This window comes from Hippocampus bargibanti, linkage group LG22 (genome assembly GCF_051943395.1).
Source record: "Hippocampus bargibanti isolate YZ-2025 linkage group LG22, ASM5194339v1, whole genome shotgun sequence".
Lineage (NCBI taxonomy): Eukaryota > Metazoa > Chordata > Actinopteri > Syngnathiformes > Syngnathidae > Hippocampus > Hippocampus bargibanti.
The window spans coordinates 6,687,899-6,701,503 of NC_142755.1; the positions used below are offsets into that span (position 1 = coordinate 6,687,899).

Here is a 13,605-nt window from a genome sequence, read left to right on the forward strand (position 1 = left end):
CAATGACGACCATATAAGGGCCTGGGATTCCCGGGGAAAAAAAACAAGCAGGATTGAGGAAGATGGGGAGTCGAGGAAAAAGAAAAAAAAATACAGGCAAGATTGTAGCTGAGGAGCGGGGCCACAGATATTGGTGAACATACCCCCGCCGCCATAGCCCCCATTTACAATCATTAGCATGTACGATACACGTTCATGTGCACCGATAACAGTAGAAGGAGGGAAGGGGGGGGGCAGTCTCACTAAAGAGGAAATGAGAAAAATAAACAGCCACTTCCTGTTGCTCGTTCACGGGGTGTGTGTGTGTGTGGGGGGGGGGGGGGGGGGGGGAAATCGCTTTCCAATCGCCCGCAGAGAAATCCTGGAGACCCACCGACGTGTCATTTGTTTAACACCTTCCACAACGTGAACATCCAGGAAGTGAGATAACGGAGAGCGGAATGGAAATGCCGACTGTAAACGTTGCAATATGAAACCCTCGCCTGCACTTACGGGTATTTTTTTTTTTTATTTAATAAAAATTAAAACAATTAAAAAAAAAAATAAAAAAAATGTAAACAACTGGTTCATCAAAATGACGCCCTAATTGAGAGCTAATGTGCACTTTGGTAGGCTAACGGCTAACTTAAAAAAAAGTGCTAACAATGACGTCAATCGAGATGCGTCAACTTCTCACTCCATTTAAGATGATGTCAATAATAATACATTTCATTTATAAGTGCCTTTCAAAACTCTCAAGGTCACTTTACAGTCAAAGGATAAGTTTTTTTCCGTGTGTGAGCAGTGGCAGCCACACGCGCCAGCGTTCACTCAACCCGGAATAACACAAATAGAGAGAAACCTAGCTAGCTAGATAGATAACTACTAGATAGCTAGCTAGATATATAGCTAATAGATAGCTAGGTAGTCAAGGTGATTTCAGACTAGCGTTCTCTCAACCCGGAATAACTCAAATAGATAGAAACCTAGCTAGCTATATAGATAGCTAGCTAGATAGATAGCTAATAGATAGCTAGGTAGTCAAGGTGATTTCAGACTAGCATTCTCTCAACCCGGAATAACTCAAATAGATAGAAACCTAGCTAGCTATATAGATAGCTAATAGATAGCTAGGTAGTCAAGGTGATTTCAGACTAGCGTTCTCTCAACCCGGAATAACTCAAATAGATAGAAACCTAGCTAGCTATATAGATAGCTAGCTAGATAGATAGCTAGGTAGTCAAGGTGATTTCAGACTAGCGTTCTCTCAACCCGGAATAACTCAAATAGATAGAAACCTAGCTAGCTAGATAGATAGCTAATAGATAGCTTGGTAGTCAAGGTGATTTCAGACTAGCGTTCTCTCAACCCGGAATAACTCAAATAGATAGAAACCTCGCTAGCTAGCTATATAGATAGCTAGCTAATAGATAGCTAGGTAGTCAAGGTGATTTCAGACTAGCGTTCTCTCAACCCGGAATAACTCAAATAGATGGAAACCTAGCTAGCTATATAGCTAGCTAGATAGCTAATAGATAGCTAGGTAGTCAAGGTGATTTCAGACTAGCGTTCTCTCAACCCGGAATAACTCAGATAGAAACCTAGCTAGCTATATAGATAGCTAGCTAGATAGATAGTAAATAGATAGCCAGGTAGTCAAGGTGATTTCGGACTAGCGTTCTCTCAACCCGGAATAACTCAAATACATAGAAACCTAGCTAGCTATATAGATAGCTAGCTAGATAGATAGCTAATAGATAGCTAGGTAGTCAAGGTGATTTCAGACTAGCGTTCTCTCAACCCGGAATAACTCAAATAGATAGAAACCTAGCTAGCTATATACATAGCTAGCTAGATAGCTAATAGATAGCTAGGTAGTCAAGGTGATTTCAGACTAGCGTTCTCTCAACCCGGAATAACTCAAATAGATAGAAACCTAGCTAGCTATATAGATAGCTAGCTAGATAGCTAATAGATAGCTAGGTAGTCAAGGTGATTTCAGACTAGCGTTCTCTCAACCCGGAATAACTCAGATAGAAACCTAACTAGCTATATAGATAGCTAGCTAGATAGATAGCTAATAGATAGCTAGGTAGTCAAGGTGATTTCAGACTAGCGTTCTCTCAACCCGGAATAACTCAGATAGAAACCTAACTAGCTATATAGATAGCTAGCTATATAGATAGCTAATAGATAGCTAGGTAGTCAAGGTGATTTCAGACTAGCGTTCTCTCAACCCGGAATAACTCAAATAGATAGAAACCTAGCTATCTATATACATAGCTAGCTAGATAGCTAATAGATAGCTAGGCAGTCAAGGTGATTTCAGACTAGCGTCCTCTCAACCCGGAATAACTCAAGATAGAAACCTAGCTAGCTATATAGATAGATAGCTATATAGATAGCTAATAGATAGCTATGTAGTCAAGGTGATTTCAGACTAGCGTTCTCTCAACCCAGAATAACTCAAATAGATAGAAACCTAGCTAGCTATATAGATAGCTAGCTAGATAGATAGTAAATAGATAGCCAGGTAGTCAAGGTGATTTCGGACTAGCGTTCTCTCAACCCGGAATAACTCAAATACATAGAAACCTAGCTAGCTATATAGATAGCTAATAGATAGCTAGCTAGATAGATAGCTAGATAGATAGCTAATAGATAGCTAGGTAGTCAAGGTGATTTCAGACTAGCGTTCTCTCAACCCGGAATAACTCAAATAGATAGAAACCTCGCTAGCTAGCTATATAGATAGCTAGCTAATAGATAGCTGGGTAGTCAAGGTGATTTCAGATGTCAGTTAGTCTTGTGTTTACATGTTTTTTTCCCTTTCCTCCAGCTAAATTTTGGCCCGGGTCAAATGTGCTCAATCGGATGCGTTGCGGCAGGTTCGCTCCCTCTGAGAAATTCCTCCAAAGGACCCCTCCACCCCCCACCTTAACCAGTCGCAACCTGTCGCCTCACTCCACCGGAATACTCGACAACCAACGGCGACGGGTTTGGAAAATACCCCCCGCCGAACGGAGACAATGTTAGGCGTCACCGGCGAGTCACGGTTGCCCCCGACCTAGCGTCGCGTCATTGACATCACAGGAACTTCCTGCCTGATGATTACCGGGTTGCTCGACTCGACACGGAGCGACCTGCCAATTACAGACACGGGGAATGTATGTTTGTCACCAGAGTGCTACCAGGTCCTAAACTGAGACACCAAACACTGTTCCTGGAGCTGAATTAGCCTCTCACGGCATCTGTATCTATATATTAACTTGACTTGGCCATTTTGAAATAGGTAAAGGCATTACACTGCAGGGGTGTCAAAGTCATTTTTTGCCGCGGGCCACATTGTAGTTATGGTTTCCTCTCGAGGGCCGTTATGAATTTGGGCAACCCAGTAGAATGTTTAAATCCCTTCAAATATTACATATAGAGCACACAGCAAATTAACTAATAACTCGTTTTCAAATCTGAAGTCAAGAATAATGACTTATTGTGGTTGACATCCAAAAATATGAAATTTTGGCTCAGATTTTAGCAATCATCATGGAATTCAACAAGTTTAATTTGCTTTCGCGGGCCGAAAAAAATGATGTGGCGGGCCGGATTTGGCCCGCGGGCCTTGACTTTGACACCTGTGCATTACAGTGATACCTTGGTTTATGAACTTAATTGGTTCCCAGACAGAGTGTGTAAGGCAAAAAGTGTGTATCCCAAAAATTAATTTCCCATAGGAAGCCATTAAAACGAGAATAATCCATTCACAGGTCCCCATAAAACATAATTTTCTACTTTCTAATTTCCTAAGCCTTAAAACTATACAAAATATACCTTATTTTATGTATAATAAATGTACTATTGTATGATAAAGAAATTAACTGTACTGTATAATAGTCGTTTTATTTACCTTTGTGAAGGTCATTGATGGCTTAATGGAATGGAGTGGCCGGTTTCATCAGCATTAAACTCTTGAGGAACGGAGCTTTCTTTCACCATCTTGAGGAATGATCCCTTGGAGGTGCTTTCTCTGCGATAATTTTACCTAGTTCCTCATCAATTGTGTTCTGTTTAGCTGGATTGATAGCTTTTTGCATCAAGTTTACAGATGGCTTGTGTGGCTTATTTGTGGAGCCTGATTAATGGGATATTTTAACCTTGCAGTCTACACTCTGCCTTTGAATTATCAAAGTTGAAACGAGTCCAAATTTCACTATTTTATATCCATTTGCTCATTCTCTCTCTGTCATCTGCCTGTCTCTTTAAGGTTTAATGGCCTCACTCTCTCTCTCTGTCTGTAACCCCACTCACTCAAGCCACTCACTCACTGCTGCGTTCTTGACCAATCACGTGGTTTAAGACGAAGATTGGGGGCAGGGAATAGAGGACAAAAACATTTGGCTGCCATTTTGTTGTTAGAACGGGCTCGTTCGCGAACGACACATCACTCATTGTGGCGCTCCATGTGTATCCTGAAAAAAAGTTTGTATGCCAAGAAAAAAAAAAATCATAAATTTAACATTCATAGACTGAAACGTTCGTAAACCAAGGGGTTCGTAAACCGAGGTATCACTGTATTAGCAGAGTTGCCTGGGTTAAGACAACCTGACTGGCCGAATTAAACAAAGGGATCAAATCGAGACAGTCTAGAATCCAGGCCATGAATAATTGAGGTGCACCTTAATGTATTCAGCAAAAAATGTTAGAAACGCACCAGTGACTCTCAATGAGCCCCTCATTTAGCAAACAAAGACTTCCTATCACGAGGCAGGAAAAGCCTTGATACCGATAAAAGAAATGCACGCTAATATAGCGGAATTTTCTCTGAATCGACTGACGGCGCTCTGCGCTAACCTCATGTTCCGATCTTTCCAAATTATCAAGTCTCAAGAATCTCGAGAGTGCTTCCAAAGACACTCCAACACCGACGTCAGCATCAAGGCATGCGATTCCAAGAGAGAATCGGGGTCTGGCGCTTGTTTATTGCGGGCTCAAAACAGGTGAGCGCAAGATGGGAGATGTGAAACCATGGCGTCGGCGTCAGGATGCTTCACAATAACTCACGAGGGCTAATTACAAGGTTGAGTGCGGCCGCCAGCTGGATAGCAATTCAAGACAGCAGGGTGGGAAACTTCTCAAGATGACACACAGAGCGGTCAGGTAGAGCAAGTCGCGGCAGGCGGCTTGAAGTAAACAATCGCTACACGAAACAAATGATTTATATAGCGCTTTAACAGCTTTAAACAGCTTCTTCCCCCAAGCCATTAACTCTTTGAACAGTAGCCCAAATGGAATTGTATAGTGCCTCTTTGCATTTTTTTTTGATGATGATACTAGTGCAGCGTGTTCGACCGGAAACAAATTCCTTGTTTCTACTACATACTTGGCCACAAAGATGATTCTGATTCTGATTTAACAACAGCTGACGCTGGAACAAAGCGTTTAACATGGACAGTTATCATATACAGGAAAATAAAGCAGTCACAAAGATAGTAGAAAGCACCAGGGAGTGAAACCAAGATCAAGTCTGGATTTCAAAGAGTACAAGTTACTTTTGAGACAGGTTTGTTCAGTGGCAGGTCATTCCAGAGAGTGGGACCAGAAACGGAAAAGGATCTCTCTCTCTTAGAGACTCTGTTTAGTTTTTGGCACATCTAATAATAATATTTTGTGTTTTAAGGCTTATTTAGTAGAAAAGTATGTTTTATGGAGACTTGGAAACGGATTATTCTCATTTTGAATGGTTTCCTATGGGAAATTAATGTTTGGAAGACACACTTTTCGCCTTACACACACTTTCTGGGAACCAATTAAGTTCATAAGCTGAGCTATCACTGTAATACGATCTGGAAAAGAACTGTAAAATATAGAGAGATGTCAGAGAAGGAGTTATGTGCTCCCTATGACCAGTACCAGTCAAGAGGCGAGCATCAGCATTTTGGACCAGCTGGAGACGCTTCATGGAGGATTGGCTGACTGCAGAGTGAAGTGCATTACAGTAAGTGAGCAGAGATGTGACAAAGGCATGAATTACTATTTAAAGGTGCTATTGAGAAAAAAAAGCACTAGCACTGTGCGTTTGATAAAATGAGTGCCAACGCATCTGTCATTAAAAGCAAAGTACAGTCATACCTCGGTTTACGAACTTTTCGGTTTACGAACGTTAAATGTATGAAAATTTTACCTTGGCATACAAACTTTTTTTCGGGATACACACGGAGCTGCCTCAATGAGTGATGTGTCGTTCGCGAACGAGCCCGTTCTTCTAAAAACAAAATGGCAGCCGACTGTCTTTGTCCTATATTCCCCGCCCCCAGTCTTCGGTTAAAGCCATGTGATTCGTCAAGAACGCAGCAGTGAGGAGAGGTGGTTTAAACATGAAAGAGAAAGGCAGACGACAGTGAGAGAGTTTCAACTTTGATAGTTCAAAGGCAGCGTGTAGACTGCAAGGTTAAAATATCCCATCAATCATGCTCCACAAACAACCCGCACAAGCCATCTGTACACTTGATGCAAAAATGAAGATGGTGAAAGAAGAAGGTTACGTTCCTCATCAGGTGTTTAATGTTGAGGAAACCGGCCACTCCATTCCATCAAGCCATCAACGACCATCACAAAGGGAAATAAAACGACTGTATTATACAGTACAGTTTATTTCTTTAATTATAATACCATAGCACATTTATTATACATAAAATAAGGTATATTTTGCGTAGTTTTAAGTCTTATTTAGTACAAAATAATATTTTATGGAGACCTGGGAACGGATTATTCTCATTTTAATGGTTTCCTATGGGAAATATTTTTTTGGGATACACACTTTTCGCCTTACACACTCTGTCTGGGAACCAATTAAGTTAGTAAGCCTAGGTATGATGAAACCGACCACTCCATTCCATGAAGCCATCAACGACCATCACAAAAGTCAATAAAACGACTTTATTATACGGTACAGTTTATTTCTTTAATTATAATATTATAGCACATTTATTATACATAAAATAAGGTATATTTTGTGTAGTTTTAAGGCTTTAAAAAAAAAATAAAAAAATAATACATTTCATTTCGAAACGCCTTTCAAAACTCTCAAGGTCACTTTACAGTCACAGGATAAGCTTTTCTATGGGCGAGCAGCGGCAGTCACACGCGCCAGCGTTCACTCAACCCGGAATAACTCAGATAGAAAGATAGCTGGCAAGCTATTAGATAACTAATAGCTAGCTAGCTAGATAGCTATCACACAGAATCTTGCCTGTTTATAGTAATAATAATAATAATAATATTAAGTGCCTTTCAAAACTCTCTCAAGGACACTTTACAGTCACATGATATTTTTTCTGAGGGTAAGCAGCGGCAGCCACACGCTACTATGTATGTATTTCTAACTCGATATTGTGACGTGATCGATGAAAATGAGTGGTGTGTCATGGCGATGGGCAAAAGTTTTGAAAATTAGAAAGTAGAAAATTATGTTTTATGAGGAAACAATTAAGTTTGTAAGCCAAGGTATCACTGTAGTAGTTTTTGCGGATTGATACAGTTCTCCGTTTGACTGAGCTTTCCACCTCTTGATTATTTCCTGTCACCTGCAATTTCCTGTGACCTTGACGGTCAATTTCCCTGAGTCATCTGACCGAGAACCCCAAAAACGGTTGCCCGTCCGTCCCATATGGACAACGCGGCCGTTCCATGGCAACATCACTCGCCAGCCTGACTCATTTTCGCTCTGCCAAACGCTCTTGCTCTCGGTTATGCAACTCCTACTCTGTCCATGCAAATCCGCCAACGCACGCTGGTTGAGTCGTGGTCGCCAGGGCGACCGCTCCAGATAAAGTCACAGATTGTGGGATGAGAGGGGGGAACAGAACCGCCCAATTGGGAGCAGGGGGGGTGAAGAAAAGCAAAAGTTCAGGTGTGGGTCAACGTGAAGCTTTTGCTGGCGGAGGCCAGGACGAGTCCCGGTTACCTTCATGCTAATTAGCTTGATGGGAGCTGAGCGGCGTGGGGACAGGCCAGAGAAGGGGGTGGGGTGGGAGGTGGGGTTTAGGTGACAGCTGAGGAATGTCTGCGCCGCTCGCTCTTTGCCATGGTTTCCAAATACTGTCATGCGAGGAATGCGGAGGCCGAGGCGACGGCGTTCGGAATGCTACGGTCCCGCGACCAGTTTAGCAAAGAGGACACCGTACAACATTGCTTGCGGAGGATGTGCCTTGTTTTGTTGTTTTTTTTCGTTGGTGTTAAACACCCACCTCAACTCAACCTGCACGCCTCGTTGTTTTTTTTTTGCATCTGAAACTACCAGCGTAGAGAGAAAAATGCACCTACGGGCATTGGTGGGCCATAAATTTTGTAACTGGCTATTTCATACACCTCTTAAAGGACAACCGATACTATTTTTTTGTTTCCTAACTGACATCAGAAAAACGTTTTATAGCATCTAAAATACCCGTTGTTCGTGACGTCACGCCAGGACATCTTTTCCTTGCTCTATAACAGGGGTGTCAAAGTCATTTTTTACCGCGGGCCACATTGTAGTTATGGTTTCCTCTTGAGGGCCGTTGTGAATTTGGGGAACCCATTAGAATGTTTAAATCCCTTCAAATATTACATATAGAGCACACAGCAAATTAATGAATAACTCATTTTCAAATCTGAAGTCAAGAATAATGACTTTTATTGTGGTTGACATCCAAAAATATGAAATTTTGGCTCAGATTTTAGCAATCATCATGGAACTTAATAAGTTTGATTTGCTTTCGCGGGCCGAAAAAAAATGATGTGGCGGGCCGCATGTGGCCCGCGGGCATTGACTTTGACACCTGTGCTCTAGAATCAAAACAATGGCTTCAGATTCGGAGAAGATGCTTTCTTATTACTTATCCAGTTATGAATATGATTCGCATAGTTCTGAAGAGGAAAGCATAAATGTTTAAAAAAAGTCCCTGCGTATAAATTCGAGCCATCAAGACTCCAATGTAGCCCCCAGAAAATGCACAAGATGGCGCCCAAGCTCCGTTAGAAATGGGCTGATTTGTCTGCTGGGAATTGGTGTCAACTAGAATCAAATAGTAGTCCTTGTGCAACACACAACGACTCACCATCGTGTTATTTATGTATTTTCCTTCTAATTTGGCCATCAACGCGGATCAACACGAAGTTTTCAGACCAAACAAAGTACCCAAAATGCATTGTGTGTCGCTTACTCGGTCAGGGGTGTGACAGACATGACGTCATGTCAGGCATCGTCATCAACTCGAAAACAAGACTTCCTGAATATTTAATGAGAGTCTTAAAACGTAAAATATAGCTATATGCCGTGAAATCTTTGTAAAATATGCTCAGTAGAAGTAATTTGAAGTGATTTTACAAATTATGGACACAACTTGTCCGGATGTGTCGGTTGTCGTTTAAAAACAACCTCTACAAGTAACATTAGCAACCATTAGCATTCAACGAAAACCGGACTGTGTCATGGTCTTCATGCGAAATAACGGTCAATCTTTCATCTCACAAGTCCAAACTGATTCAAAAAAACAATAAGAGACAGTGCTAAGTCAATGTACTATCACCGTGAGGGCCAGCGGTGGGAATGTCAGACCTTCAAGTCTTCATTCCGTCAATATTTCATACGTACATGCCATTTTACTTGCAGGCACGCGCACATGTGAGTTCAAAAAAGTGTTGTATGCCAATCGGTTCCAGAGGACTACAATGCTACTGCGTCCCATTTGTCAAATTTCATCAATCACCAGGCTCGACTGAAATCATGAGGGAACGGTGACTGATGGACTTTGGTGCCCACCGCCGGTGAGGACGAATTGATGTGCGATTTAGCTCAAGGATTGAGTTACATGGGCTTGCACTAGCGAGTCTGAATTCCTGGAATTGGCCTAGCAACACACAGAGCCTGAGATTTGATTGGATAAGAAAAAAAAATAAGAACTCAACACAAACATACCGGCAGAATCAGTGCAGCTCAGATAAAAAAAAAAAAAAAAACTAGCAAAACGAGAGTAGAATCATTAAATCTTCGGATTTATATTGTACAAAGCTTCGGATAGTCCCGGCGGCCATTGCGCCAGGTGACTCCTTCCCATTGCCAGATTATGCCAGGCCCTTCAGTGCAAAGCGTAGCCGCCGACTGAGTCACAGCCAAAGTTAGCATCATCTCTTGAAATACAGTCGGGAGAACTTGCCGCTGTGATATTTATAACCCTACGCTGGTCAACGGTCTTTGGGAACAATATGCCATGACACCCCCACCAACCCCAGAGCGATGCACAAGGCCTTTCTCACCAATGTGACAAATACACTGCCATGCACTTTTCCACGAAAATCATGTCTTCATCATCTTGACTTTTGGAATTTGTGGGTCAATGTGCAAATTCCCGTGATGCCACCTTTGCTCTTTAAAAAGCCCATCCTGCAAACAACACACACACCGCAACTTCTCTTCTCCAGAGATGGTTATGTTCCTTGGGCAGCGCTCCATTACGAGTCGTCATCTCCCCCCCCAAAAAAGGCAAGTGATCTTTGCATAAAGAGACATAGGAGGCGAAAATGACAGATATTGTTGTCAAAGTTTTGCGCATGATGACACAGGCTTAATAGTCAAGTCGGCAGGTTACATCCCTCCATATTGAAGCACTAGTTACAGGTTTGATACTAAAATGCTCACCACAGACAATTTTAGCACCTGGATAAATACGCTAAAACGTCAACTACAAAGCTGTTGTGATCAAGACTTGCTAAAAATAACCCAAATGGAGTGGAGGCCATCAGAAACACAACAACTTACTGTGATAAATGCTCTGCCAGCATAAATTGTACAAGTTAATGAAACGTCAAATGTGTACACACACACCGAGTCACTTATGAGGATCTCAATTGTGACACAACGTCTGTTAATAGGTTCAGACCCGCCATCTTTTAACACATCACAAAAGTGATATTTGATCATGTTTGGATGAAGAAGACAAGTAAATGTCAGGCAGGCGAAATAGCTGCCATCTCATTTGACTGAAGGGGCAGCTAGCACCGCTACTAGCAGGGGAGGGGGGTTGCTAGCTCGGGAATGCTGACATGTCAGGGGATAGAAAAGCACACGTTCACACTTGAAAAGTCATTATATATCATTTCTTTGCGGGGTGGGGGAGTGTACCAATTGACTTGACGCTTCTTTCTAGCTATCCCAAAGACAAATCCAAATTAAGCGAACGATGGTGGCTAACCGGGGCTACTTACTTGATTGAGCTAACGTAGCATTGACATTTACAGGCTAACCGAGCTATAATTTACCTACCATGAAACTAAATACAAAAACTGTTGGATATGTTAATAAGAAAACTAAGTATTCAAAGTATTGGGCAAGAGAAGAGTCTGTTCGGAACAAGCCATACTCGCCTACTAGCCAGCGTTGCTAATGGAGGCTTTATCAACAAACCGAATTTAGCTGCTAGCTTATAGCCACAGTACGCTAATTTCCACTTTGGAAAACAAAACCAATCTCAATCGGTGACAACACCAACCGGAGTAACACACCCGCACCCCGTATTCACATATGGAATAATATAACAAAACAATTTGACAGATCGCACCGAGGCGCTTGAATCGCTGCATTGCCAGCAATTAGACTTCGCCCACCGACTCGGGCTATCGCCTGTAATGCTTCGACGGTCATTGAGTACAGTAGCCCCCAAAAGACAAAAGGCAAAAACAAACAACAACACGAAGAGCCGTTATGTCTGCTACGTACACACGAGTTAAAAATGCAACTAATCATGAGTGGAATTGATCACACGAGTACCCCAGCGGGGCAGTGTGAGCGGCTGGTCTCCGGTGTTCCAACTCCAAGTAGGTAAACAACGGCAGAATAGCTTCCACTTGACAGGTGTTAAAGAGACAACCATGGCGACCGCGGCGAGGCCCGGTTCGGCTTTGCGGGTCCACCAACCTGGTGAAGGGCGGTGAGCCCGTCGACGTTGGCGTAGTTGATGTCGGCGCCGCGGTCGAGCATTCGCAGCACCTCCTCCGTGTCGCCGCTGGAGCAGGCGGCCAGGAACACGGCGCCATCGTCGAACTTCACCTTCGTCTTCTTTTTCTTCAGGATCGGCGGCTCCAGGTCCGTCTCGGAGCCCAGCCACCGCTTCAACTGCTCGTTCCTCTTCTGCTTGGCGTCCGCCATCTTCATCCCCCTCCTGTTTCGGGCTTCTTATCTTCCTCCGAGAGAGGATATACTTTATACTGGCACTATCCCACAACTCACTGGGGCGTGGGAAGGGAGGGCTGCGTGCGGGGAAGGAGGTGGAGGGCGTACCCGGGGAGGAGGAGGAGAAGGTGGGGCGATCGGAGATTGGCGTCAGCGCGAGAACAGGCCGCCGGGATTGTTAAATCGTAGTCTCGCGAGGTCGTCGCGATGGAGGGGCTGCAGTGTGACGTCACTTTCTATGGAGTGGTGAGAGAGAGAGACAGAGAGAGGAGAAAGCGAGACAGGTAATCCCTTATATTACGCAACAACCAGGAGGCACCGTTATGACATCCATTTGATAACTATAAATATGCATCGGATATATGAATATGTATGCACGGTGCCAAGGCACATAAACAGACCGTGCGTGACCTGCGCAGCATTCAAAATATTAAGGAGATTTTTCGCGTTTAATCCACGAAGTAGTTACAGACGCTCCCCAATTTACGAACGAGATACGTTCCGTTCCGAACGGTCATTAAATGTATTATTATTATTCGTAAGGTGAATTCGTTCATAAATTGCTTCGGTGCTATATTTTGTATTGAATGTATGTTGAAGGCTTATATACGTATGTTTAAGGTTGATATAAGTATGTTTAAGGTTTACACAAGTAACCTGTATTGGTTTATACTGAAAAATAGACATTTAATAAAATATCAAGTCAAAGTCAGCTTTATTGTCCAATATACTAATATGCATCACATACAGCAAAGATTAAATTACTAGCTAGCTATCTACGAGCTATCTATTGGCTAGCTGGCTAGCTTTCTATTTATTTGAGTGACTTCCGGGTTGATTGAACGCTGGTGCATGTCGCTGCCGCTGCTCACCCACTGAAAAACTTATCCTGTGACTGTTAAGTGACCTTCAGAGTTTTGAAAGGAGCTTATAAATGAAATTTTTATTATTATTATTATTATTACTGTTAATTAAATATAATATATATAAAGAAATATACAAGTACAACTGGAGAGAATACTGCATATGTTACTACAAAAATATTCATATCTACTGTTGTTCCTAACTTGAATGTTTGTAAGTAGGGAAGCGTCGGTACATAATAACATAATTTAGCCATGTGATAAGAGAGAGGCGGGTGCTGGGCGGGGTCAGTAAATCCACATGGCTGTCAATCATGAGATATCATGCTGTCTATGGGTGACGTTAGCGCTGGGAACCAATCAAGCTAGAGCCATGTACAAAACGTCTGAGTCTGACACATTTTTTTGTTTTTGTATGTTTTTGTTCCCTGAAAAAAAACATCTTTGATGCACTGAAACCACAATAAGTGAACAGTGAAGTCGCGAGGGATTACTGTAAATTGCATTTCAGATTTCAGCAGAGCAGAGTTCAGTATTTAGGTGTTGTATGTATTTGTTATT

General features: G+C 42.4%; 1 protein-coding gene across 3 annotated transcripts in view; it reads right to left on the bottom strand.

Moving 5' to 3' along the window:
* ppp1r12a (protein phosphatase 1, regulatory subunit 12A) overlaps positions 1 to 12,283 on the bottom strand; it is a 47,114-nt gene extending 34,831 nt beyond the window's left edge. The window contains exon 1 of one of the 3 annotated variants that reach the window (XM_088989314.1): positions 11,927 to 12,279. In XM_088989314.1, the coding sequence (XP_088845440.1) occupies positions 11,927 to 12,163 (237 nt within the window). In that variant the 5' untranslated portion in view covers positions 12,164 to 12,279. Of the gene's footprint in view, positions 1 to 11,926 lie in introns of all 3 variants that reach the window. The other 2 variants (XM_088989315.1, XM_088989313.1) reach the window with 2 other exon arrangements.
* Between the last annotated feature and the right edge of the window lie 1,322 nt (positions 12,284 to 13,605).